A 25,441-nucleotide genomic window follows, 5' to 3' on the forward strand; every position below is an offset into this window, starting at 1 on the left:
GGGGGGTGGGCTTCTGGGCCTTTCTTTTCAAGAGTCCAGGCCTCCCAGCCATTTGTCAGTCTCCTCGGGCCTTGCCGTAATGGAAAGGGTGGTGGCTACCACCACATCGATGCGGTCCACTGAGAAAGGGTTGAACTGTTTGTCCAGCCGGCGCATGAACTCATGCTTGAGGAGGTAGCCACTCTGCCCATTGAACTCGAACAGGGCCATGTTCTGCTGCATAGGCAGGTCTGGGGGTACGAAGGGGTGAGGTAAGGAAGGTGTGGCCCTGGATTTATACCCAGTCTCTATCCCTACAATTTCAAGCCTCTCTTTTCTTAAGGATGGGAAGATTTGGGTGGATTGTGAGTGTGAGGGCTTCTCATGTCCCATTCCAGGGTCTGGGGGTGTCTCATCTTTCAAGAATGATCCACAACCTGGAGTTAGCAAGGAGCAATGGCACGACCAGGCTGCAAGCTCACAGTGGGAGCTGAGGCAGCTGGAGCAGGTGTTTCCAAAGACAAACTGAAACAGAACAGCCAGAACCTGTGCCAGCCTTGCTGCCTTACATGTGTTCCCATCTACCAGAAGTACAGTCTCCTCCCCCAAGTACTCACAAGCCTGGGCATGCTCCCAGAGCCCACATAGATATCATACCCAGTGTGCACCAAAGATCACCCAGAAAGGGATGAAGGTGGGATGGACAAGGCCCAGGGCAGGGTCTTCAAGGGTCAGGAGTGTCCTCACCCATTGTCTGGAAGTTGAGAGCAACCATCTGGCATCCAACATTCCAGAACATCTGGGGCATGTAGTTGGAGGAGTCCATACGTGTGCCCTTGGGGTACACACGACTCATCTGGCGCTTGTTGTAGCTGCCCCTGAGTATAGGAGCTGGCGGCCAAGGCCACTTTCACCAACAGGACCCCAACATCCCCCAACCCCCACTCCAGCCAGAGACTTTAGCTGGTGAAGCCTTAAGGATACTCCACAAACTGCACCGAGGCTTTGGAGAGCAGGTCAGAGGCCTTGAGCTCCGTGAAGGAGGAGATGACATAACTTCGGTTCTTCTCTGTGCAGGGGAGAAAGCAAGAAGGACTCCAAATCAGGCTGGCCCCTCCCCTCCCTCAGCCCTGCTCTCTCCTTGGGAGACCCTTCCAACCCAGGATTCTATTGAAGCCTGAGGGTTTAGCAGTCAGACTCTGGAGGAATATGGCGGGGCAGGGGGGAAATGTGCTGGGGTAAAGGATCTTTAAACAGACATACAGAGGGAGCGGATCAGTGCCTAGGTCCTGAACACTGACGGCTACATGCCATGGATTGGAATGGAGGGTGTGGGGGACCCTATGAGGCTGAGTCCAGGGTATCGAGAACATGCGGTACACATGTCCAGTGTTGGCCAGGGACCATGATGTGTGAAAGGACTAAGACATGCAAGCAGTAAGAAAATATACAGAGCGAGAGCTGTAGGCTAAGGGCAGTACCCTAAGCCTCCCTAAGTATACCCACGGGTGTGCCAGGTGGCGGGGCAGGCTGTGGGATCAGATATGGGGAATCAGTGTTGCAGGGATCCAGCTACACAGACTATTCAGAAAGGTGCTGGTGTGGGGAGACATTCATAGATAACAGGAGTATGTGTGAAAGGGGAAGGATCCAAAGGGGCAAGGGCGCACTTGTGGCTTTCACTAGCTTCCACCCCTCCAGGAACTCTCACCCCAAGGGCTGGGGCTTCTAGACTTAGCCAACCCTTGATATAGTTCAGACCTGGAAGCTGTAGAATCTGTAGGAAGCTCCAAGAGCACCAGACAGGCCTGGATGAGATAGCCTGTCATAACGACCTGCCTGTCACTGACACACTCCAGAACATCCTATTTACTGCCAAGTTCTTCAGCTCAGTGCTGGGAGACTGGGAGCCACTGCCACTTAAACAAGCCCTTTGCCTGACTCTTCAACTGGGTATTTATAGACAGGGCCCCAGGTCCAAGGACAGGCAGGCCCCCCTTCCTCTCATCCCACCCATCAGGCCTCTCTTGAATGAGGAGGCCTGCCTTCTCCTGAAGCCAGCCCACCCTCTCTCACCACCACCCCATACTAGCATACGTGCAGAGAACTCGAAGGAGATGAACTTGGTAGGCTGGATATAATTGACAAGGCTGGACATTTCCTCATAAGCAGTCACCTCCAGGCCTGCTGTGCCCTAGAGATCAGAGAGGAGAGTGGAGAAGGGAACAGTAAAGAGTCCAGATTGTAGCCCATACCCATCCAGAAGGTACCACAGTGGAGTGGCAGAGGGACTGTCCCCACACACCTCATCCGACTGCATCTTCTTCATCTCTTCTTCATCCAGGCTTCCTGACTCCTCTTCTTCCTCTTCTTCCACCTCCTCCTCCTCTACCTCAGCCCTGTCCTCAGCAGCCCACACTGCCACACATAATTTTGTTGATACTGGCTCTCCCCAACCCCGACCCCACTCCTGTCACTCACTCACCTGTGTCCTCCCCCAAGGAGGCATTGGGCGAGCAGCTACCCTCAGCCTCCCCACCAGGCTTCTTGCTGGGAGCTTCTGGACCAGAAAACTGGTTCTTCTTATTCTTGATGAGGATCTTGCCCCGGAGGTCCTCAGGGCTGGGCAGAGGGATGCCAGCTTTCAGCTGTGAAAAGGAGAAAGCTGGGCACCATCGCCTCTTCTGTGGTATGTACCTGAGCTCCTAACTCCAAGCTGTGCTTCCTCTGCCCTTGGCCTACACCTCTTGCCTCACCTCCCACCACTGCCCCTTATGTGTTGAACACTCACCTGAGCAAACTTATCCCTGTTGATGTCTCTCTCACCTGCTCCTTCTGACTAAATTGCTCTTTTCCCGACTCACTGAGTCTGTATCATTCTTCGGATTTCATTTTAGCCATCACTTCCTCCAGGAAGCCTGCCCTGATCCTCTAACTTCTGAGCATTGCCTCCCATAGCAACCATTGGCTATAACTGACCTGGTTACTTGTCCATCTCCTCATTTGAGGGTCAGAAACCTGAGAGCAGCAACTATGAATTTTGGTTTATTGTTATTTGTTTATTTGATTGATTGGTTTGTTTTAGAGAGGGTCTCGATATGCATCCCAGGCTGGCCTAGAACTTAAGATCCTCCTGCCATAGACTCTCAAGTGCTGGCATTACAGGTATGGTCCACTATGCCTAGCTTCAGCTGGGCTTCTGTCACTAATATACCTCATATTCTAGCATACAGTCTGACACATGGTAAGTGACAGGACCCAGACTCATAATCCAACCAAATAAACCCAAATGCCTCAGCCCTCTTAACCTGGGCCCTCCTGACCCCCAGGCACAGATGCCCCAGAAGAGAGTCCACTCACAGGAAACTTTTCCAGGGGCTCTGTAAGCAGGGTCTCTCCAAACATGGTCCGGCAGTATTCAGCCATCTTAGCCTGTTGGCGGGGTCTGTTGGCAGGGAGCAAAAGTAGAGGTAACTGTTACTTGCTTAGCACCAATTCTCTTGCCCATCTTTTGTGTCCTGATGACTTGGATCAGCGGCCTAGGAGGCAGGAGGTGGGGGGAGGTAGGGACACAGGGAGGAGAAGCTGAGATCCCAAGAAAGGTGACCTGGGAGAGAGCTAAATGAATGGTTAGAGGCTGGGGATAGTGTGTCTATGTGAGCCAGAGTACAGGCAGGGGACTAAGGGCCAGGTAGAGAATGAGGCTGGATAGGCCTGGATACATACGAGTCCACATGGTTTTCAAATGACAAGATGACAGGATAGGGGGAGGTCTTAAAGGCACTTTCTGCAATGGCTTCGATTGCTTCCTGGAGGAGAAAGGGACTATGTAGTGGGGACAGTCCCTCCTCACAGTGCTTTTCCCCACTCTCTAGTTTCAGTACACACATGAAACTAGATGGTCACTGTTGGATCTCCATTCGCATGTCCCCTCTAGCCCCACACTGACCTGAGGCAGTCCAGATATTTCTCCCCTAGCTTCACTCCTCTCACCTTAGCAAGCTTCTAGCCCAGGCCTTTTCTGATGGCTACTGTCATCAGCCTTTATGCCCCAAGACCCACCTTGAATAAGATGTCTGTGGTCATGGTGAAACCGTGGGTAATAATGGGCTCCTCATCTGGGGGCTTTCCCTTCCAACAGTCTAGTTCCACACAACGGCAGCCAGACAGCAGTACCTGGCGGTACATCTCCGCGGAAGAAAGACCTGAAAACTGGCCAGCTGAGCCAACAGGGAGAAAAGGGGAAGGGACGTCACTCACAATCTGGCCATGCCCATCACTATCCTGTTGGTAGGGCCAGGAGCAGATGGGTAGCACCTTTAGAGGATCTAGGGCCCAGGAGTAGCTCAACATGAGGTTTCCAGGACCTACCTGTCAAGTAGGTGTTGTGTGAGGAGTTAATGAAATAGTGATTAAGTGGCTGTGTCATGTCATGGTGAAGCAACAGTGCATTCTGGGACAGCACACTGTTCTCTGGTCCGCAGAGAAACCAGACCATGCCCTCGGGTGACAATTGACCTGGGAGAAACAATGGATAGCAAGTGGTCTCCAGGACAACACAGGACAGGACTGCAGGAAATGGGGGTTCCCTTAGTTCTTACCCCTCTGTACATTGATGCCGCTGGGCTCATACTTGTCGATAAGGCCCTGCACCTGCTCAGGTCGGGCTGGTGGGAACAGCAAGGAGTTGAGTCGAGAGTCCCGCTGCTTCTGATTGATGAATTTGGTCAGGTGTTCCTTGGTCATGTATGGTTTGGCTTTAGCATGGCTGCAGGCCAGAAAGAGGGGACACAGGTATGTATCCCTTGGGCCCAGAGGCTTAGACAGCCCTCTTCTCCAGTAAAGTCTTGTGATTCCCAAAAGGACAGGTAGAAGGAAGGGACTGCTACCACCACCACCTCCTCATGCCCGGTCCACTCCAAGAAACTCACTAAGAAGTGAAGATCTCATCGATTTCTGGCCGAGGACAGAGGCTCATTAGGAAGCTCTTGTATACGGATTCTGGGAAGTCCTCAGGATTGATAGCATCATTCTGGAGGAATTGTCACCTTGTCACCCCATATCTCACCTACTCAAAGCTAAGACTCACAACCTATACTTAGCTCTGGACTTAGAGAGATTATTCAAGGCAGACAGTCAGAGGACACCATGGACACATCCTTCCCAAGGGGCTCAACTGCTGACTGGAAAATCAGTTAGCTGGCTTGCTCTGGTGCTGCTTTAGGATAGTGACTAATCCCTTATCTGGAACAGGACTGGAACTAATAACGACTAGAACAATGAGGTAAATGTCATATGCCAAGGATGCTGTTTGCCAGGGCAACCAGGCTACTTTTTTTCTTCTTAAGTGAGGGCAAATTTTCTTTTTTTCTTTTTTTTTTAATATATATTATTTTTATTTTATGTGTATGAGTGTTATGCCTGCATGTAGGTAAGTGCACCCATGTCGTGCAATGCCCATGGAGGGCAGAAGAGACTGCTGGATCCCCTAGGACTGGAGTTACAGACAGTTGTTAGCTGCCATGTGGGTGCTGGGATTCGAACCCAGGTCTTCTGCAAGAACAGTGTTCTTAACTGCTGAGCCATCTCTCCAGCCCCATGAAGGACAAATTTTCAAAAACAGTTTGAACACAAATAAGTATGCACCTAACAGCAAAACCCTGAAATGTGAGAAGCAAAAACTGACAGAATTGGAGAGAAAAGTATGACAATTCAACAGTAGTAGAATGCTTGCCTAGCATGCACAAGCCCAGTACCACAAAAACCAGACACATGGCTGGGCTTGCAGGTACATGCCATGCCTTTGATCCCAGCACTCTGGAGGAAGAAGTAAGCAAGTCTCTGCCTGATCTACGTAATGAGTTCTAGGCCAGCCAGGGCTACATAGTGAGACTGTGTCTTAACAAAACAAAACAAGGGCAACAGTCATTCCCCACCCCACATATTAGAAAAAACAAAAACACAAGAGAAAAGGTGAAACTGAACTTCATCAAAATTTAAAATGTTCATGCTCCTCAGGACACAGTCAAGAAAGTGAAGGCCAGCCTGGGGTCCATAGTGAGACCTTGTCTCAAAATTAATTAATTAATTAAAATAAATAAAGACAACCCACAGAAAGGGATAAAATATTCACAAATCAGGGACTAGAGAGCTGGTTCAATGGTTAAGAACACTTACTGCTCTTGCAGAGGACCTGGGTTTAGTTCACAACACCCACATGGCAGCTCATGACTGCCTGTAACTCCAGTTCCAGGGGGTTCAATGCACTCTTCTGGTGTCCATGGGCACTAGGCATGAACATGGTTCACACATATACATGTAGGCAAATACCCATACACATAAAAATAAACCTTAAAAAGAAATACAAATCAGTTATCTGTTAAGTAATAATTCAACAACAAAAAGACAATCTAGGGGCTAGGGACATATCTGAGTTGGTAAACTGCAAACATATGAACCTGAGTTCCAAGCCCCAGCAGCCACATAAATGCTGGATGCAGCAGTGTATGTGTCTGTAACCCTAGTGCTGAGGGGTAGGCAGAGACTGGCAGATCCCTGAAGCTCATTGGCCAGCCAGCCTCACCAAATGGATGAATTCCAGGTTCAGTGAGATGAAGAGTGATTGGGGAAGATGCCCAACTTGTACCTCTGGCCTTCACAGAGGCTCGCACATATGTATATACATCACAAACACATACACATATGCACATATACAAAAAACCAAAATGAAAGATGGACAATGGATTTGGACAGATAATTCTGAAGAGGTATAGAAATGATTGATAAGCAGGTGAAAAAATGTTCAACATCATTAGTCATTAAGCAAATGGAAATTAAAAACACAGTGAGGTATCACTTCTCTCCCACTCTGATGGCATAAATAAAAGACAGTCATGGTGTTGGTGGGATGTAGAAAAACTAGAACCGTTATACAGTGCTGGTGGAACTGTAAAATGGTGCAGCCACTTTAGATAACAGTCTGTCAGTTCCTCAAAATGTTAACTATAGAGTCACCATGTGACTGAACAATTTCACCTGGATGTTTATATCCAAGAGAACTGACACAGCCACAAAAATTTGTGTATACAAGTGTTTATAGCAGCATTATTCATAATAGCCAAAAAGTGGGAAAGACCAAATGTCCATCAACTGATGAATTAATAGAATGCATCTGCTCCACACAGTGGGCTAGGATTCTGCAAGAAAAGGAAATAGATTGCTGATGCAACAACATGGATGAACCTGGAAAGCATTAAGCTGAGTGAGTAAAGGCCACATCAAAGGCCACAGATCCCATGAATCCCTTTACATGAAATGTCCAGAATAGGTGAATTTATAGAAATGGAAACAGAAAGTAGATTGGGGGGTATTCAAGGATGCTGTGCCTTTGCATTTTGTTCTGCCACCCCCAAAAAACAACAAACACTAAATGTCATTCAGGATGAGTTTTAATTGGAGGTGGGGGTCTGACCAGGAGAGAATGACTAGATCTCCCCTAGCCCAGCTCTTGCCTTTGAAGCTGGTTAGTGGCCTCTACTGGGACCCAAGGAAAGCAGATAATAAGGAGAACACAGCTAGCTCAGGAAGCAGGAGAAAGGGGGGTAGATCTGTCCTAGAAGCAGGTAAATGGTGTGAACTATAGGGCCCACCCTCTTCCCTGCTTTGTGCTCAGATCCAGTGTCACTGACTGCACTCAGTCAGTGGGCCTGTGGGGGAAGCATTCCTTGTATGATTCATAAGGACAAGTGTTCAGGGTCTTAGTTTTTCTTGTTTCTAGTGTTCTAAATTCATACCAGGAGAAATGCTTCATGGGTGCAAGGTCAAAATTACACAAAAGTACTGGCCAAGGTGGACAAGGGCCGAAAATCTAACACTACCCTTCCCTTCCCAGCCAGGCTTGACTCACAGTTATATCTACCCAGCAAGTTCTTTTTTTTTTTTTTTTTTTTTTGGTAAATCATATAAGGCACCTCATGGGGTAACCCTGCTTCAACTTATAATTAAAAATTAATTGCTTAATTAAAAAGAAAGTGGAGAATGTGTCTCTGCATTGAGCTGAATTCTATGTCCTGACAGCTTCCACCCTTGGTTCTGTTCTTCTCCCCAGCACCCTGCAGAATGAGTTCCTTCCTGCAGAGGTCAGACCCTATGGTCTCCCTCCTGTTCCGGCTGACCTTATCTCTTCTAGGATGAAAACATTCAACTCCCATTCCCAAGGCTAGCATGGGAAGGCTTGTCAGGTCTGCTACTGCCCAGCCCCCACTGCCTCCAGCACTGTTGGATGGAGACCTACCTTCTTTGAACCCAGCATCACACCCTCTTGCCCTGGTGCCACCTTTGTGCCTAGTATCAGGCAGCAGAGGACTAATTGGCTTTAGGAGCTATTGATGAAACTGTGACACCATTTCTGCCCTCCCCACCCCTCACCATTCCTGGGCAGGTTTTCTCCAATGGGAGAGAGAAATATTAAGAGTTGGCTGGAGGAGGAGAACCACTCACCTTGCCTTTTGCAAGGTGACAAGCACTGAGGGCAGCTTCTACACGTTTGCGGTCAGCAGGAAACATCTGGAAAAAACTGAAGGAGCAGAGAAAGGTACCAGGCAGGGGAAGAATCATGCCTCAGGAGGGAGGGCTTGGGGAGCTGCAGTATGTGGGAAACTGGAGATACTCACTTCTTCACAGGAATCTTCCCTTCAGGATTACGCTGCATCTTGAGCTTCACCAGGCTGGAGGGATGGACAGCAGCCCATCAGTCTTAGGGCTGGCAAGCCAACCCCATGGGCTGGGGCCAGGGGAGCAGGCACTTACATCTTGTCTAGGAAAGTGCTGCGGGAAGCATTGACTGTCATCGGGTGCTTGGCCAGGGCCAGTACATCCTCAGCCCAATCCTGCAGGACCACAGACCAGCAGTCAAACTCCTGACCACAGGTGTCCCTGAGTCCCCTCAGCCCAGGCCTATGACTCTCAGGAAGCTCAGGCTGCCCCAGGTGCCAGGACTCCGCCCAGGTGTTCCCTATGCACCTTGCCCACGTTTTCCTTGTAAGAGACAAAGTTGTGGAAGGTAAGGTCCACCATGTCAGGGCCGGACACAACCGTGAGTGCCTTCAGCAGAAAGTGGTCATCTGGAAAATCCATGTTGAAGACCTCACGGAGTTTCTGGCTCTGTAGGAAGCAGTAGCATAGTAAGAGTCAGAACCATGCTCTCAGTTTTGCCCAAAATGGCCCTCCCATCCCTCCCCATCAGCCACTTGAACTACAGGCCACTAGGGCAGAATGCCATGTCTATCTTAGGAGCCATGGGCCTCAGCATCTCCCTGCCCCTGGCTTTATCAGGTGGCATGGGGAGGGGAGGCATACAGGAAGAGACTGGCTAAGGCATTAGTGCCTGGAAGTCCTGGGTATTTTGTTTTCTCCTTTTGTCTGAAGCTAGATCTTAGCGCCCAGCTCCGAATCCTGCTTCCCATCAATCCCTTAAATTTTCTTACCAGTATTAAGCAAATGTATGCAAACCAGTCAATGAGGGATGGGGAGTGAGGGGTAAAATCAACACCTCCCAGACAGTCTGGGATAGCTAGGGGCAGAAGTTGGCCCCTCCTCCCACCCCCTTGTCATCTCAGCTCACTATGCCCAGTCCCATAATCAGAACCCAGGCAAGCTCAGCAGCAGCCACAGCACCCCTTCTTTGGCCTGAATAGTCTCCTTGCTGCCTAGCAGCCCAGAAACTGTCCCCCTTGTTCCATAGATAGGTTTCTCATCCCCCCACAGAGGCTTGTTCCTTTCCCTATGGAACTGGTAGCTTCCTTGATCCTAGGCTGCTTCTGGGCCCACCTACCTTGGGCATCTTGGCAAACTTGCCAAAGCGGGTGTCTCGGATGTTAGTGATATCCAGAAACTCCATCTCCTGGTGGCAGTTCCCAATGGGAGAGAGGGACATAAAGGTCAGGTTGAGAATGGAAAGAGGGGAGCAAAGAGCTTCCACACCCCTTCAAATCTAGCCAGCTCTAGATGCCAAGACTGTCCAAGATTACCTGGACCCTTCCCTTTCTACTGATCAGTTCCTCCCTATTTGTGGGGATCCTCTTCTCTTCTTCTTGCCCCCCCCTTCCCTGGCACAGAAGCTGTGACCTGTAGCCTTTCCTTCATCCTGGAGTCCCCCAGGCTTACTTCTGTTCCTCTGTCTGTCCTCTGAGCTTTGAACTTTCAAGTGACCCAGAGCCACTAGTAGATCATTGCTCTTCAGCTCAGCAACTTGTCTGTTCCCTCTCTCTTTCTCCAAGGGATGCTAAATCTGAGTATGTGGGCCCCAGGCAGTCATGGACTAATGTCATTGCATCCTCCCCTCCCCTGCCCACAGGAAAACCCCAGGGGCTGCCCTCCCAGGCCATTCTTTACTTCCTAGCATCCATGTCCCCACCCTCACCACCAGGAGTCTGGCAGGGCTCTCTGAATCAAACTGGAGTACAGGGCTATGGTGGGTAGAGACTGTCTTACCTTACTCTGATATGTCCAGTATAGGTAATATCCCTTGGGATCCACACGAAGGATGACTGGGGAGGCTATTGAAGTTTCCTACAGAGAGAAAGGGTCAGCTCTCTGCTTTGAGACCTCAGGCCAAGCTAAGTAGTCAGAGTACATCATCTTTCTAGAAATCTGAAGGTGCTCCCCTTTGGTCTCTAGAGCTAAGATCTGGGAGAGGTTAAAGAAGGGGGATGGAATTGCTGGAAGAGAGGGAGCTTCCTCTCTAAGCCCAAGTACAGGTTTTTCCACCAGACCCCAAGCAAGGCCCCTGCTTCTCCATGTTCTCAAAGGTCATGGCTCCACCAAACAGAACATCCTTCTCTAAGACTTCTTGCTACCACTCAAGACAATTTGACACAATGAAAGTCAAGAACCCAAACGCTGGTCTGGGTAGTCAAGTCCCTGCATGATCCAGTTCCTCAGTACCCTTCTTTACCTCCATGAGCACAGACCACCCTTCCCATTCAAATGACCCACAGAAACACCAAGTGCCTTCCTGCCTCCAAAGCAAAGCATCCAAACTTCCTTAGCCTGAAATGTCTTCAAGGAACAGTTCACCTCACCCCTTCAAAAAGGGCTTTCCTGCAGTGTGTTGTTAACAATGGGGCTGTGTGGTGGGGAGCTAGTTCACAGATGTAGAAACACACCTGGGAACTCCCTGGGAGCTCACAGACCCTAGAGAAATAAGCCTGAGCTAGACTTTGAACTTGATGCTTAGTGCTTGATCTTGGAGTGTGCTGAATGACTACAGGAATGAACGAGCAATAAATTAATGAATGGACTTGCCTTCTAAGTTCCTATTCTACTCACAGGACACATAGATTCCCTTGTATTTTAATAGCTTTTGCATATATAAAACAAGCTAATACAATGAAGGTTCCCAACAACACATGATTGATGCTGCTGACACACCAGACCAAATACAGGATCTACCAAGGAAGTGATACAAGAAAGGTTCCCACATCCTAGATGTTGAGAACATGGAGAAGAGAAGATTTTTTACAAGAAAGCCAATTTTGGAGAAAGATGCATAGTGGATTCCAGGTCCTTTCCCTCCCTAGAGAGGGTCACAGTATCTGCACTCTGACCTTAAGACTGTCTGGTGTGGGAGACAGCAAACTGGAGCTGACCTCCTGCCTGGGAAACCCACCGGTGCTGGGGTATAGGCTGAGACTGCAGAACTCACTGGGATATCAAATAGGTAAGTATTTGCTGAGGTCCAGAGTGGACTTGTGGGGGAAAGAGAAGGGCAAAGGGCCTAAAGGTTCAGGAAGATGAAAGTGGTAACAGGGAGCAGAAAAATAATTGTGAGTGATCCTCTGAATTTTGACATCAGGGGTTTTCAAGCAAGAGAATTCCACTACAGGGAGAAAGGTTTCCCTAAAATAAAAACTGACCACCAGAGAAAAAATAGGCTTTAAGCTTCTGTTTAGGCTTAGAAAGTTCAAGCTACCTGTTGACAGCACCTGTTCAAGAAAGAACTCTCGAGCGGGTGTGGTGGTGCACGCCTTTAATCCCAGCACTCGGGAGGCAGAGGCAGGTGGATGTCTGTGAGTTCAAGGCCAGTCTGGTCTACATAGTGAGATCCAGGATAGCTGGGGCTACAGGGAGACCCTGTCTCAAAAAGACCAAAAAAAAAAAAAAAGAAAGAAAGAACTCTCACCCTTCCCTGTGTTCCATTGAGAAGGACCTGGAGGAGAGAGAGCCAAGAATCCCATTATTGGCTCTTTCTAGGAGACTTGAAGTTTAGGAGACTCCCCACACTTGTCCTAAAAGGAAGGCCAAATGCAATGCTGAAGCAAGGCTGGAGTTTCAATTCTAAATTGTTTCTGAAATAGGGCTGGATTTTGTGAGGCCCAAGGGAAGGTTGTGTCTAGTAGCTGAGTTTCCTCCTACAGCTAGGAGAGCTTTTCCCTCTAAATATGTTGTGAAGGGGCTGTGGAAGACTAAATAGTCGGTTACATCCTGCTCACTACACTTATCAGGGTGGTACAACCTATCCCGGTCATTTGCTAATGGGCTAAAAGCAACCTGAGAGCAGAGCCTGGCTCATTAGCTGCATGTGTCCTACAACCAGGCTTGGGACATACCTGCTCATGCAAGTCAGGGTCCAGGAATCATGCAATTCTATGCCTGGGGGAATGGAAGGTGTCAACCAGATACACATGTTGGAAAGAGAGCCACATCGCATGTTCCTACCTCTGGTGACCCACAGTGTACTCAAGTTATATACACTGCCCAGAGGAACTGAGAGGCCACTTCACTTTTCATTGTGAGTCACTTCCCTCATCCATAGGCTCCTAAGACACCTACATGTCACCATCATGCTAGCACCATGCCACACCAAACATAACGCTCCTAGGGAAACAGAAAGCATTCCACCCCAGGGCCTCATCTCCACAGATGCCTTAACCTAGCATAGCCCTAAAGTGCCTAGACCCTGATCCCCTCGTTGCACTAAGAAAGTGGACAGGCCAGTACAAGGGGTTTTGAAGACGTGATTGTGACTCCCTAAGCGGAAATGCTATGTTGGAAACTTTAAGCCTTCTGAGGACCAACCTAGTGCTCTTGTGGGGTAGGCCACCCCAACAATCATCCCTTCCCTGAAGGAGAGTCCTCATACTGTTCTTCCTGGCCCAAGAGAAGCCCTGGCCAGTGGCAGGGTTTTCAGGGCTGAGGAGGACCAGAGACTATTTAGGAAGGAGACACAGTGGCGAGATGTGTACAGGGTAAAGCACTACCTTCTCCTTGCCTGTAGACAGGCTGGCAGGCAGCAATGGCAGTGTTGGGCAAAAGTGAGTGAGTTCCTTCCCAGACCTCAGAAGCTTGAGCCTCCAGTTCTTGCTTGGTTCCAGGTCCCTTTGGGAACTGCCCCCACAGTAGTGGCTCAGGGGAGAACATGGCTTCCTTGGGACAAGCTAAAGGTATCCTGTGGATTGGGCTAATGGAGATGGGTCTGGGCTCCTGCAAGAGTACACTTGGGGTGCCTGCCAAGAAGGGGGCCTGGCTCACTTCTTACCATGTCTAACTCAGCTTCCTCCTCCCCCAACTCCCAACCAACAATGAGGCCATCAGCGCCAAACCCTTGTCTTCTTGTGAGACTTGAAGAGGGCAGACCCAGGTCCAAAGGAACTAACGTCCCTGTTACTCCTCACACACAAGGCAGCCCACCCACTTCTCATTCCTAGACACAGAGGCTGAACCAGAGCAGCCAAGGACACCCACTCTCACCCCAGGCTTGTTTATCCAGGCTGTTGTGCCAGCTGCCTGGCCAAGCCACACAGGCGCCTGGGTCCTGAGAGACATAAACCAACCTTCCGCCCTGCAAAGCATCTTAGCAGCCCAGTAACCAACCCGCCCAGCCTTACTCACATCATCCCACTTGATGAAGCGCTCGCCTTGGCTCAGATACTCCTTCACCTTAGGGGGCAGCAAGACAGGGTTGAGCAGAGACATGATGCCAAGTGTCCCTCTTTGGAGAGACTGGGCAGACACAGGCAGACAGGAGGAGAGAAGGAAGGAGGGCTGACAGGAAGGAAAGCTAGGCTGGGCTCACATGGCACCCGCCCGCCCAGCACTGTTCCGGAAGTCTGGGTGCTCTTATAGCTCGTGGGGTGACAGTGGCTGGTTGTAAGTCTCAGAGTCCAGGTAGGGGCCCATCGATCTGCCTTGTAAATCAGCCTCCTCCTTCTCTGTCTGAAGTGGGGGGCTGCAGTAGGTGCTCCTGCCCATGGGGCTGGGCTCCCCTCCTGGGAGTCTTGTGTCCCACCCCTCTGCCCTCATCCGGAGCTGGGCCTCAGCACTTCCTGCTCAGGGCTTCCTTCTCTGAGCTATTGTGAACTGAGAGGCCGGTCATGAGACCTGGAAGCCTTGGGGCCAGGGCTTCTGTTACAGGCATAGTCTCTATTCAGATTTAGTTCAAGGGTGCTGGAGGAGAGTAACAGCCCAATAGGAAATGTCATTACCTAGGATTGGAAAGAAAAGAAGGCTCAAAGAGCTCTCTAGGGGTAGAGACCTTCACAGAGTAGGGGTTCTGTCCTCACAGGGTGGGACCACTCTGAAGGGGGGAGTCAGGGATGGGCCAAAGCCCAGCTGGGATTGGGTGCTTTGAATAAACAAAGTTATCTGAACACCCAGCTCTTCTTTCTCAATGCTTCCTCCCCATGAAAATGAGGGTCAGGTGAGGCAATATGCCCCTCACCCTCTGACACTTCTCTGGGCCTCTGGGCCTTGCAGTAAAGCCTGAAACCTTCACTAATCAGCTGGAGCAGCCCTTTGCCACCAGCCTCCATTGTGTGTTCTGCTTAGTACCCACAGACCTGGGGTGAGAGGTTCTGGGGGGCAGGAGAGGCTGTATTCTGGGCCCCACTTGAAGTGCTGTGATCCTTACAGTGTTCTTGTCCCAAAGGTTCGGTTCCAGCCTAGCTTGGCCCCAGCTACTTCCTGTTACTTAACTTACTCTTATCGTACTTCTTAGCCCAACTGGGGAGGCAGGGAGCTCTACCCATGATTTCCTTCCCCTCTCAGGCCCTGGCTTTCTGCCTTAGGTCCCACCAGGGACCTCTGTGCCACTCCTGACAACTCTGAGGCCCTGATCCTGCCCTGGAACTGCCTCTGCAGGTCATGACCAGTGTAGGAAACTAGGGAGCAGAAGGAGAAGGTTAGTGTTAGTGAGCTCTGGAGCTGTGGCATATGCCTGTAATCTCAGCATCTAGAGGTGGGGAGAGGGAGATCAGGAGTTCAAAATCATCCTCAGCTATATACTGAATTCAAGCCCAATCTAGGCTACATGAGACCTTATCTTAAAAGGGGAAAAAAGAAGTGAACTGCCCAATGGAAGCTAGCATTAAGGAGATTCCTAGCTCAAAAATAAGCTTCAGAAAAGCAATTCTAAGATCAGAGGGGTGGAACCTAAAGCAAGGCCCAATTGTGCCACCTGAAAACAGCTCCCAAAGTCCTGCAGGTGACAGGTGTTCCAACCCCTCCCTCAGTGTCTCTCCTCATCCTTCCCTCTAGCCTTGGGTTCTCCTGGGAACCTCTATGGGAGCCCCTGCACATCTGTTTGTCTCCCTGGATCAGGTTTCCTCACAGTTTGAATGAGTTTTGCAAGGGAAATCCCTGTCCTTTCCCAAAGTCCCTACACCTGTCACCTGCAGCAGATCTGGTCCCCACATCCAAGGTCCTCCTTCCTATCTTGCCAGCAGTCAGCAGCCCGCTCCTCTCTGCCAGTATAGAAGACAAACTAGGGAGGAGGAAGGATGGCTCTGCCTTCCCTTCAAGGATCTGACTCCTCTGCCCCTTCAGTCTTGGGCCTTAAACCGACAGGACAAAGCCTGGACAAGGCCTGAGGTTCCAACTGTAACTTCAGTGGGGGCCTGTACTTGTCTATTACATGCTAATGTCCTGCAAAGCCAATCCTAAGAATGGTGAGCCATTCAGGAGGATCTTTACTGAAGAGGGTGCTTTCTCTTTTAAAAATACATAGGTTTTCCAGCATGTTGACACATGCCTGTATAGTCTTAGCACTTTGGGGAGCTGAGGCTAGAGGATTGCTAGAGCCCAGGAGTTTTAGGCCAGCTTGGAGAATATAGTGAGACTCTGGCTCCAAATAAACAAAACAAAGCAAAACAAAGCAAAAAGTAAGTTTTTAAAAATGTAAGTTGACAAAAATATATTATGTAAATAATGGAGGACATCAAGGAAGTCACAGAAATAACATTTGGGAAATTGGCCTTGGACTTGAGTGTTGTTGCTTGGAAGGAACTACTGGCAATGGGCCAATCTGGCCCCCAGGATGGACAGTGGAAGGGCAAGGATGCCCCCTGCTGGGTGCACTGGAAAGCTGAGCCTACTGGAGAAAGGGGCGGACCCAGGGGAAGCAAACACTCCAGGAAGTTTCTGGTAGATCCGTGTCATTTGTGATCCTGAGTTTGACATGTGGGAGCCGTGGGCTGGAGACAGGGAAGGAGCTTATACTCAACAGCTGCCTCTCTGGGATGGGTCCCAACTCCCATACTCACTTCTCAGTGTCGGGTAGGGATCATGAGACTTGGAGCTCAAATCTGATCATTAAAGACTTTTTGTTTTTGTCTTTTCAAGACATAGTGGTGGAAAGTGAACTCCTATCTCTAGGTGCTATAGTTACCTGTCAAACAAAAGTGTAAGATTAGGTCATTTTCTTACCTGATGCCCTGATTCAGTGGGATTCAGGAATGGGGGGGACATACTGTGTGCCTTGGGCAATGGCTAACTTGCTTTTGGGATAGAAATGGCTTAGTCGTTGCACCCTCTGGCATCTAGTTTCCCAGCCTGATGTGGGTAGCCACATCCACATCAGCTACTTACCAATAGGTTTTTCTTGTGATACTTACACTTCCTATACCTTATCTTTCTCACATATAAAGTGGGAATAACCATACTTCATGAAGAAGTTGAAGGCTTAAAGAATATAGTAAATATAGGGTATTTAATACAGTGCCTATACATATTACTGTTTTGAGTATTCATTTGCTTATTTTGTTAGCAGACACTAGAAGGAGGGATCTCACTCCTTTTGTCTTGCCTGTTGCTTTGATACAGGGCCTCCCTATGTAGTCTTGGCTGGCCTAGTAACTTTACTATGTAAGCTAGGCTAGCCTAGACTTCATGACAATCCTCCTGTCTCAGCATCCCCAGTGCTGAGATTACAGGTGCATGCTACTATGTCTGGTTTTTTTTTTTTTTTTTTTTTTTTTTTTTTTTTTTTTTTCTCGAGGCTGGTTGTATAGGTTGGTGTTTTTTTTTTTTGTTTTTTTTTTTTTTTTTTTTTTTTTTTTATTACTTCTTCCAATTCCTCTGAACCCATGGGTTCTGCATCTGTGGATTCAGAAAATCTGGGAGGAAAATGGCATCTGTACTGAATATATGCAGACTTGTTTTTCTAGTTACTATTCTCTAAGTAATACAGTGTAACAACTATTTACAGGAATTATTAGGAATTATACATAATCTAGATATGAATTAAAGTATATAGGGGATATGATATATAACATGCAAAACATTGTATATAAGGGGCTTGAGTATCATTGGATTTGGGCATATATGGGAAATCCAGGAGCCAACTCCTCATAAATACCAAGGGACAAATCTATCCATGCTGTTTTTTCAACAAGTGTCTCATGCCATCATGAGCACAGGGACTCAGATCATTAGCAAATATCAGCCTCCCATAGGCGTCCCAGCTCAGCCTCCATAGCTGATGATGCAGTCACAAGAACAAGGACTGGGGGCTGTTGCACTGTCCAGCTGTGTGTCAGCTGGGACTCTATCAGCTGCTCACTTTAGTGCTGTGGGCTGAGTGTGAGTGGAGGCAAGGGCAAGACTGGAGCAGGTGTGGAGGTCCTGATCCTTCAGGTGGGAGAGGAGAGGCGATCAAGAAAATCAAGAGTCCTCTGTAGCTGGTGGTTCATATTGTAATCCCAGAATTCAGAAGGCTGAGGCAAGAGGATTGTCACAAGTTTGTGGCCAGCTTGAGCTACAGAGTAGGTTCCAAGCCAGTGTGGGCTACAGAGTGAGACTCTCTCGCAAACAAAACAAAACAAAACAAAGTATTAAAGCAAAAGTGTTCTCTGTAGCCAGGCATAGTGGCACATATCTGTGATCCCAGCACTCCAAAGCAGTAGGATCACAAAACTGGAGGGTAGCTTTGGCTATATAAGATTCTGCCTCAAAAAATTAAAAAGTTATGTGTAGAATCCTAGGAGGAAGATGCTGTTTGTCTCCTCCCTTTCCACACACTCACCTCTAGCACCACAGCAAGAGCCATTTGAAACTTCAAAGTGGAAAAGGATCAGTTTGGGGTGTGTATCTTTTTGAAGTGCCATTTTGGATGAATCTAACCTGGTCCATGCTCAACAAACCCAGTTGCTCCAAGAGGAGCAACGTTTACTGTGGGATCTTGGCAAAATGACTGAGGTCACCAATCTAATAAACTCCATAATTTCCAGATTCCTTCTAATTCTAAAAATTTCCTCCCAAGCAGAAGGGCCAATCTTGCCACCTTTATGCCCCTGCCTGTTCTCTGAGACATGGTCAACCTAGGTGTGAAAGCTGCAGATGGCAGAGAGAGGACCAACACTCAACCCAGCATGTTATATTTTGGACATGGTCACTTATCTTTTCTCTGTGTTAATCCATCTGCAAAAGGGGGCAGTTTCGATACACATGATGGAAATTTACCAGCTGCTGTCCTTCTCTGAACTGGCACAGTGCATCACACATAGAAAATACCCAAGATATTGATTGATTTATTCTGTCTTTCCTCCTATCCAGTGCCCCCTCCTTTTTTATCAGGACCTGAGCAAACTCACAAAGGACCAGCCTCTCAATGTTGTGAATAGCAGGAAACCAATGAGTACAGGAATATGTAGAGATTCAGGAGCAAAAGTATCCTACCTAATCTGCTAGAGCAACAGCCCAAACCCCACAAGGTGAAATGAAAGGGTTTAACTGAAAGATCCAGGCTTGGCTCCAAGGCACCAACTATACAAGGACAGGGTGGAGAAATAGCAGCTTAGCAGAAGTATGTGTGAATAAAACTGAGGAGTTTTGCTGACAGCCAGCTCCATCTGAGTCAAACGACAGCTGCCAATAAAAGCGGACATTCTTAGGCTGCGGAATTGGAGCTGATTCTGAGCCTGGTGGTTCTCCATCTTGAAATCACATCAGAACTGCCTGACAACACTAGCAACACTGCATATTCCCTGCTGCTCCCAGACCCTGGGAGTCAGGATCTTGAATGAGGGTGAGAGAAAGGAAGTTAGGGAGTTTGGACTGCTGTAGATCTTCACTACCGGGTGCCAGGAGCAGCCAGTGTTCTAGAACCAAGAAAGACTCGATTCCATTCTTGTTCTCTGCATTACCAGACCACACTTGACATTCTTAGAGATTTCTGTTTAAGTTGTTTTATTGTAGAAGTGTATAAACTGGAGGGCATTTGGTGGAGAGCAGCCAGGTGTCAGATGCATACAACATTTGTTGAAATGGTGTGGGATCCCAGCATTGAAGACACAGGTGGCCAAGAGCTCCACCTTCAGAGGGGTGAGACTTATTCTCTGGGTTCCAAAGAGTAAAATCTGAGATGACTTTGAGGCTGTTTCTTAGAAAACTTCCAAGACAGAAATTTACTTAATGAGGGATTACTTTGAGAGAAAACACCTCTAAAGTGGGGAATGAGTCTGGACTAAACAGAATGCCTCCATGGGGAGCTCTGAGGTCTGAGCTCCCACTGAAGTAAGAGAGCTGGGCCTTTGAATTCTCACTGACCATGCAGACTACCCTAGAGAGAGGTCACAAAGTCCTGTTTCCTTGGGCAGCTGAAGGAAATGTCCAGAGAAACACTCAGCCATGAGCCCTTAGCCAACACTCTTGTCAACTTGAGGGATCAACAACTTGATCCTAAAGACAAGATCAAGGCTCCATATGCAGTGTCTCTTTGCATAGCTCAGACCTACTCCCTTCATAGAGTAAATCCATTCTACTTAGACTAGCTTCTCTACAATGCTGGATTTTTTTCCCTGGGAAAATTACAGAATTAAGTAATATTAACTGTAGCCTCCATTATTGAAGTCAATCTTGGTGTCACAATATTCATTATCCCTTTCTTCTATTACCCATTCTAGAGCTTTTTGGCCTTCAGCTTACACTTCCACAGGTCTAGGTAGCTTGTCTGTGTCTTTTCAAGCATATCTATTTTCCATCAAAATCAGGCAAGGGAACACCAAGGGATATCCCAGTGGACCCTTGGGTACCAAATATAGTCTTACCTTATTCCAAAGGATGGAGTCAATACCCCTGCCAGGAAGTGACTCCTGTTCCTGCTTGTTGGTCCCTTGACACAAGGATTCTGGATATAAAGCAACAAAGTTATGGTGGTTATGTTCTGGTCCCTAGCAGAGCTGTTCTGCTCTCTGGAACCAGATTCTCTGAACACTAGAGTTCCTCCCTGAAACTGTAGGAATACAGGGATTGATTGTAAGTGGGGGTCATTGCTATTTCCACCTCTGGTTTCCTAAGACTTTACACCCTACATTTAGGCCAATGTACTATATTATAGCTGTTAGGGTGCATATCTCCCCTGGAGCCCAGAGGCCTATCTGAGCAGAAAGGTGCTTTCGCTGCACCCTGAAGAGCTGTTTTTAAAATATTTTATTTATTATTTTTATGTGTATGCGTGTACTGCCTGCATGTACGTAAGTGCACCTGTGTCCTGCAATACCCATGGAGGACAGAAGAGGCTGTCAGATCCCCTGGAACTGGAGTTATGGACAGTTGTTAGCTGCCATGTGGGTGCTGGGATTCAAACCTGGGTCTTCTGCAAAAACAGCTAGTGTTCTTAACCACTGAGTCATCTCTCCAGCCCCTCGAAGAACTGTTTTAACCTTCCATCAACCTGTAGCTTGTGGGTGGTGAAGTATGCAACAGGCCAGAAGACCCTGTGAACCACGTACCACCCACTTTTGCTATCAAGAGCACTGTTATGTGAGATCCTTTGTCAGGGAGCCAGCACCCTCTAAGCACTCAGAAAATGGTCTTTCAGTGGGAACGACAAGTACATATTCAGGATAGATGCCAATTGAGTCAAGTTGAGGCACCAACTTTTCTAGAGTAGAATGGGTATGATATAATCAACTTGTTACCAAGTGGCAGGCTGGCCATCAGTTGCTGGAAGGTTGAACATCTGTCAGTAGCAACAGAGATTAGCTTTGCTGTATGGGAGCCCATTCTGGTGGGCCACTCCTGCCATAACTTACTTGTCTATGCATAGACTACATGTATGCCACCAAGCCCTTTAGTTCATGTGTCCATTGTGCCAGCATGGGTTTTTCTGTGACAAAGGCTAATATCAACCCTGTCATTCTATCTACTTGGTTGTGATGGATGAGTGAACATTGGAATGTAAGATACAGATCTTTGCACGTTGTGCCTGGTCCCATAGATACACCCATCTTTTTGTTCCCTAGACCTTCTTGTTCTTAATCTTCATTTCTACTGTACTGGAAAGCCATGATGATGGCTCAGTAGCCAAGCAGGTATCAGTGTCAGCTCAGACACTGTATCTAGCACTTAGCTATTGCACTTGCTCCAGTATGCAGGTACTCAGCACTTATGTAAAAGCCATAGGTATCTTTGGAAGAGTGAGAGAGTTATGATGGCATTGCCAGAGTACTGTGGGAGACTTCCTCCTGGGAGCTGGCCTCTGAGATATAAAAGTTGACTCAGGTCTGGAAATTGGACAACATATATATTGTGATTTTTTTAATTGGAGCAGCTGCCATCTCTTGGTCTTTCATCATTAATTTTTTTGTTGCTTTAAAATTTTTTATTAGTTGGGACTAGAGAGATGGTTCAGTGGTTAAGAGCACTGGCTGTTCTTGCAGAAGACTCAGGATCAAATCCCAGCATGTCCATAACTCCAGTTCCAGAGGATCTGCTGCCTGCTTCTGCACTCCATGGGCATTGCATGGCATGGGTGCACTTACAAATGCAGGCATAGCACTCATACACATAAAGAAAGAAAAAAAAAAACTGGCCAGGCATGGTGGCGCACACCTTTAGTCCCAGTACTTGGGAGGCAGTGGCAGGAGGATCTCTGTGAGCTCAAGGCCAGCCTGATCTACATGAGTTCCAGGCTAGCTGGGGCTATAGAGAGACCCTGGCTCAAAAAGACAATAATAATAAATTTTTAAAAAATTTATTAACATCTCAATTGCATTTTAAAATTTGTTCATTTTGGGCTGGAGAGATGGCTCAGCAGTTAAGAACACTGGCTGTTCTTGCAGAGGACCTGGGTTCGAATACCAGCACCAACAGTGCAGCTAACAACTGTCTGTAACTCCAGTCCCAGGGGATCCGACAGCCTCTTCTGTCCTTCTCAGGCATTGCACAACATGGGTGCCCTTACCTACATGCAGGCAATATATGCATACACATAAAATAAAAACAAATATTTTTAAAATTTGTTCATTTTGTGGGTATGTGTTAGTATGTCTGTGGGCATGAGTGTGCCATGGTGCACATGTGGAGGTCAGAGGACAACTTGCCAGAGTAGGTTCTCTCCTTCCGCCATGTGGGTTCTGGGGATGGAATTCAGGTAGTCAGTCAGCCTTAGTAGCAGGCACCTTTACCTGCTGCGCTATCTCGCTGGCCCTATTAGCATATTTTGATAGTACAAAATGGGTTTATTATAATGACATTTTCATACATTGTATATAATAAACTTTGATCACATTCAGTCACTGTTATCCTCTCTTGTTCCCCCTCCCCTCTCCTGCTGGCCCTTTCCTCCTCCAAAATAGTCCCCCTTCAGCTTTTACATCTTTTTTAAAAAGTTTATATTCCTCATACAAAAGAAAATGTCTTTGAGTTTGGCTTAATATTATGATCTGAAGTTCTACCTATTTCCCTGCAAATGACATAATTTAGTTCTTCTTTGTGGATGAATAAAATTCCATTGTATAGATACACATATCATATTTTCTCTCTTTTTCTGTTGATGGACACCTGGGCTGATTCCATAACTTAGCTATTGTGAATAGTGATGCAAAAACATGGGTATGCAGGTATCTGTATTCTATGATACTTAGCTTTCTGTGCATGTACACTCAGGAGTGGTATAGCTGGGTCATACCATAGTTCTATTTTGAGGAATTTTACATCCCCATTAACAGTGTATAAGGATTCCTTATACTCTACATTGGCCAGAGTTTGCTGTTTTCATGATAATAGCTATTCTGGCTGGGGAAGATGGAATCTCATGTAGTTTTGGTTTCTATTTCCCTAATTGATAAAGATATTAAATATTTTTCATGTATTTTGTTGGCCATTTGTACTTCTTTTCTTTTGAGAATTTTCTATTGAATTCCAGTTGGATTACTTTTTGGTGTTTAGGTTTTTGAGTTCTTCATATATTTTGGATAGTAACCCGCTTTTAGGTAAACAGCTCGCAAAGATTTTTTGCCTATTCTGACAATTGTCTCTTTATCCTGGTATTTGTTTCCTCTGCTGTGAAGAAAGTTTTTCATTTGATGGAATCCCAGTTGTTGATTCTTGTGATGATTACCTGAGCTGCTGGAGTCCTATTCAGAAAGCTCTTGTCTATTCCTATATCTTGAAATGTTTTCTTCGAGCAGTTTTAAGTCTTACATTAAAATTTTAGATTTATTCTGAATTGATTTTCATACAGAGAAAAGGGATCTAGTTTCATCATTCTATAAGTAGGTATCCATTTCCCCAGCACCACTGGTTCTCCAATATACATTCTTGGCATCTTTGTTGATAACTTTGATTTCTTTTAATTGCATGGCTCAGTAATTCTTGGTATGTGGTCTGCAGATCCCTGGGGGTTCCTGAGACTTTTTCAGGAATTTCACAAGGAAATAATTTTACAATTATTTCCATAATTCTAAGATGTTGTTTTGCCTTTTTAATTGTATTGACATTTGCCTCAGTCGTGCAAAATTAATAGTGTATAAAACTTCTGGCATCTTATCAAAACAAGGCTGTGGCACTGAAAGGAACTAGTGGCTTAAAAGAGGGGGAGGGAAAGGAAGAGGAGGAGAAGAAAAGTCAGTTTCACTCAAGGATATCTTCATGGTTGGGCATGGCAGCCTTTAGTCCAGCACACTGGAGGCAGAGGCAGGCTGATCTCTGTGAGTTCAAGGCCAGCCTTGTCTACAAAGTGAGTGCCAAGGCCAGCCAGAGCTACAAAGTGAGCCCTGTCTCAAAAAAATAATATGTATCTTTCATGAAACCAGAACAGTTGCTAAACTCTATTGAATAATGACCCTTAAATACATATCTTTTAAATATTCTGAGCGATTAAATGGAAAGTTCTCTACTGCACACAGAGTATAGTAGTTCTCTTAGGAAAATCACTTGAGTTATGAAATGAACTAGCCACTTTTTCCATGGAACATTATTCTCACTTGAAGAATAACTCATGTCAAACTATTTTTATGCAGACTTGACTACTTAGCAGGTGTTTTCTCAAATTTGAACCAAGTGTCCCCATCCCTTTGAGGAAAACTGACATTTGTTGCCAATGGTAAAATTTGAGCCTTCAAGTAAAAATTAGGATTTGAAAAAACCTGTATGCACTATTATGACCTTGATAAAGTCCCATGTACTTGGGGTTTTTTTAATATAGTCCCAAATATGATTACTATATTGCATAATGAAATGTATCACTATTTGAAATATCTATATAATTCAGTGAACCAGTATTTCCCAAATAACCAAAGCAGGGTGTTGCTAAATCATGCCATAGGTAAAAGTGCCATTCAAAGGGCAAGGCAGACCAATGACTTTAGTGTCCCTGAGTACCAAAATTTCATTGATATAGTAATAATGTTGTTTCATGGTCTATATTACAACTTCCATTTAATACATGTTGAGCTTTAGTATAATATAAAAATAGCCACAATGATCTGAAAGACTACTAAAATGCTCTTTTCTCTCCCAACTACATATCCACACGACCCTAGATTTTCTTCACATATTTTAACCAAAAGAGCATAGTGACAGCAGAAGCAAACATATGTTTTCTCCAGCCATCTTCCATAATAAGAGATTTGTAAAAATGTGAAACTGACCAGGAATAGTGGCACATGCATTTAACCCCAGCATTTGGGAGGTAGAGGCAGGCAGATCTCCACGAGCTCAAGGTCAGTTTGGTCTACATATAATGAGTTCCAGTTCATCCAAGACCACACAGTGAGACCCTATCTCAAAAAAAAAAAAAAAAAGTGAAACTGAGTCAGGCATGGTAGCATACTCCTGTAATCTCAGGGCTCAGAAGGCTGAGGCAGGAAGATAGTGAATTCAAGGAATGCCTTGGCAATTTAGTGAGACTATTTGTGTATTTGTGTGTGTGTGTGTGTGTGTGTGTGTGTGTGTGTGTGAGAGA

General features: G+C 46.8%; 1 protein-coding gene across 1 annotated transcript in view; it reads right to left on the minus strand.

Moving 5' to 3' along the window:
* Positions 1–14,251, minus strand: part of Plcb2 (phospholipase C beta 2) — a 21,104-nt gene extending 6,853 nt beyond the window's left edge. The window contains exons 1-19 of the mRNA XM_008842318.3: positions 13,870–14,251; positions 10,471–10,548; positions 9,812–9,880; positions 9,001–9,141; positions 8,788–8,867; positions 8,652–8,705; positions 8,479–8,554; positions 4,911–5,011; positions 4,581–4,747; positions 4,351–4,497; positions 4,042–4,199; positions 3,706–3,788; positions 3,340–3,424; positions 2,465–2,627; positions 2,285–2,397; positions 2,077–2,173; positions 964–1,048; positions 727–851; positions 76–230 (exon numbers count right to left, since the gene is read on the minus strand). Coding sequence (XP_008840540.1) covers positions 76–230; positions 727–851; positions 964–1,048; positions 2,077–2,173; positions 2,285–2,397; positions 2,465–2,627; positions 3,340–3,424; positions 3,706–3,788; positions 4,042–4,199; positions 4,351–4,497; positions 4,581–4,747; positions 4,911–5,011; positions 8,479–8,554; positions 8,652–8,705; positions 8,788–8,867; positions 9,001–9,141; positions 9,812–9,880; positions 10,471–10,548; positions 13,870–13,953 — 2,061 coding nt within the window. The 5' untranslated portion in view covers positions 13,954–14,251. The remainder of the gene's footprint in view (positions 1–75; positions 231–726; positions 852–963; positions 1,049–2,076; positions 2,174–2,284; positions 2,398–2,464; positions 2,628–3,339; positions 3,425–3,705; positions 3,789–4,041; positions 4,200–4,350; positions 4,498–4,580; positions 4,748–4,910; positions 5,012–8,478; positions 8,555–8,651; positions 8,706–8,787; positions 8,868–9,000; positions 9,142–9,811; positions 9,881–10,470; positions 10,549–13,869) is intronic.
* Between the last annotated feature and the right edge of the window lie 11,190 nt (positions 14,252–25,441).

Source organism: Nannospalax galili, unplaced genomic scaffold (assembly GCF_000622305.1).
Source record: "Nannospalax galili isolate Female #2095 unplaced genomic scaffold, S.galili_v1.0 scaffold1400, whole genome shotgun sequence".
Classification (NCBI taxonomy): Eukaryota; Metazoa; Chordata; class Mammalia; order Rodentia; family Spalacidae; genus Nannospalax; species Nannospalax galili.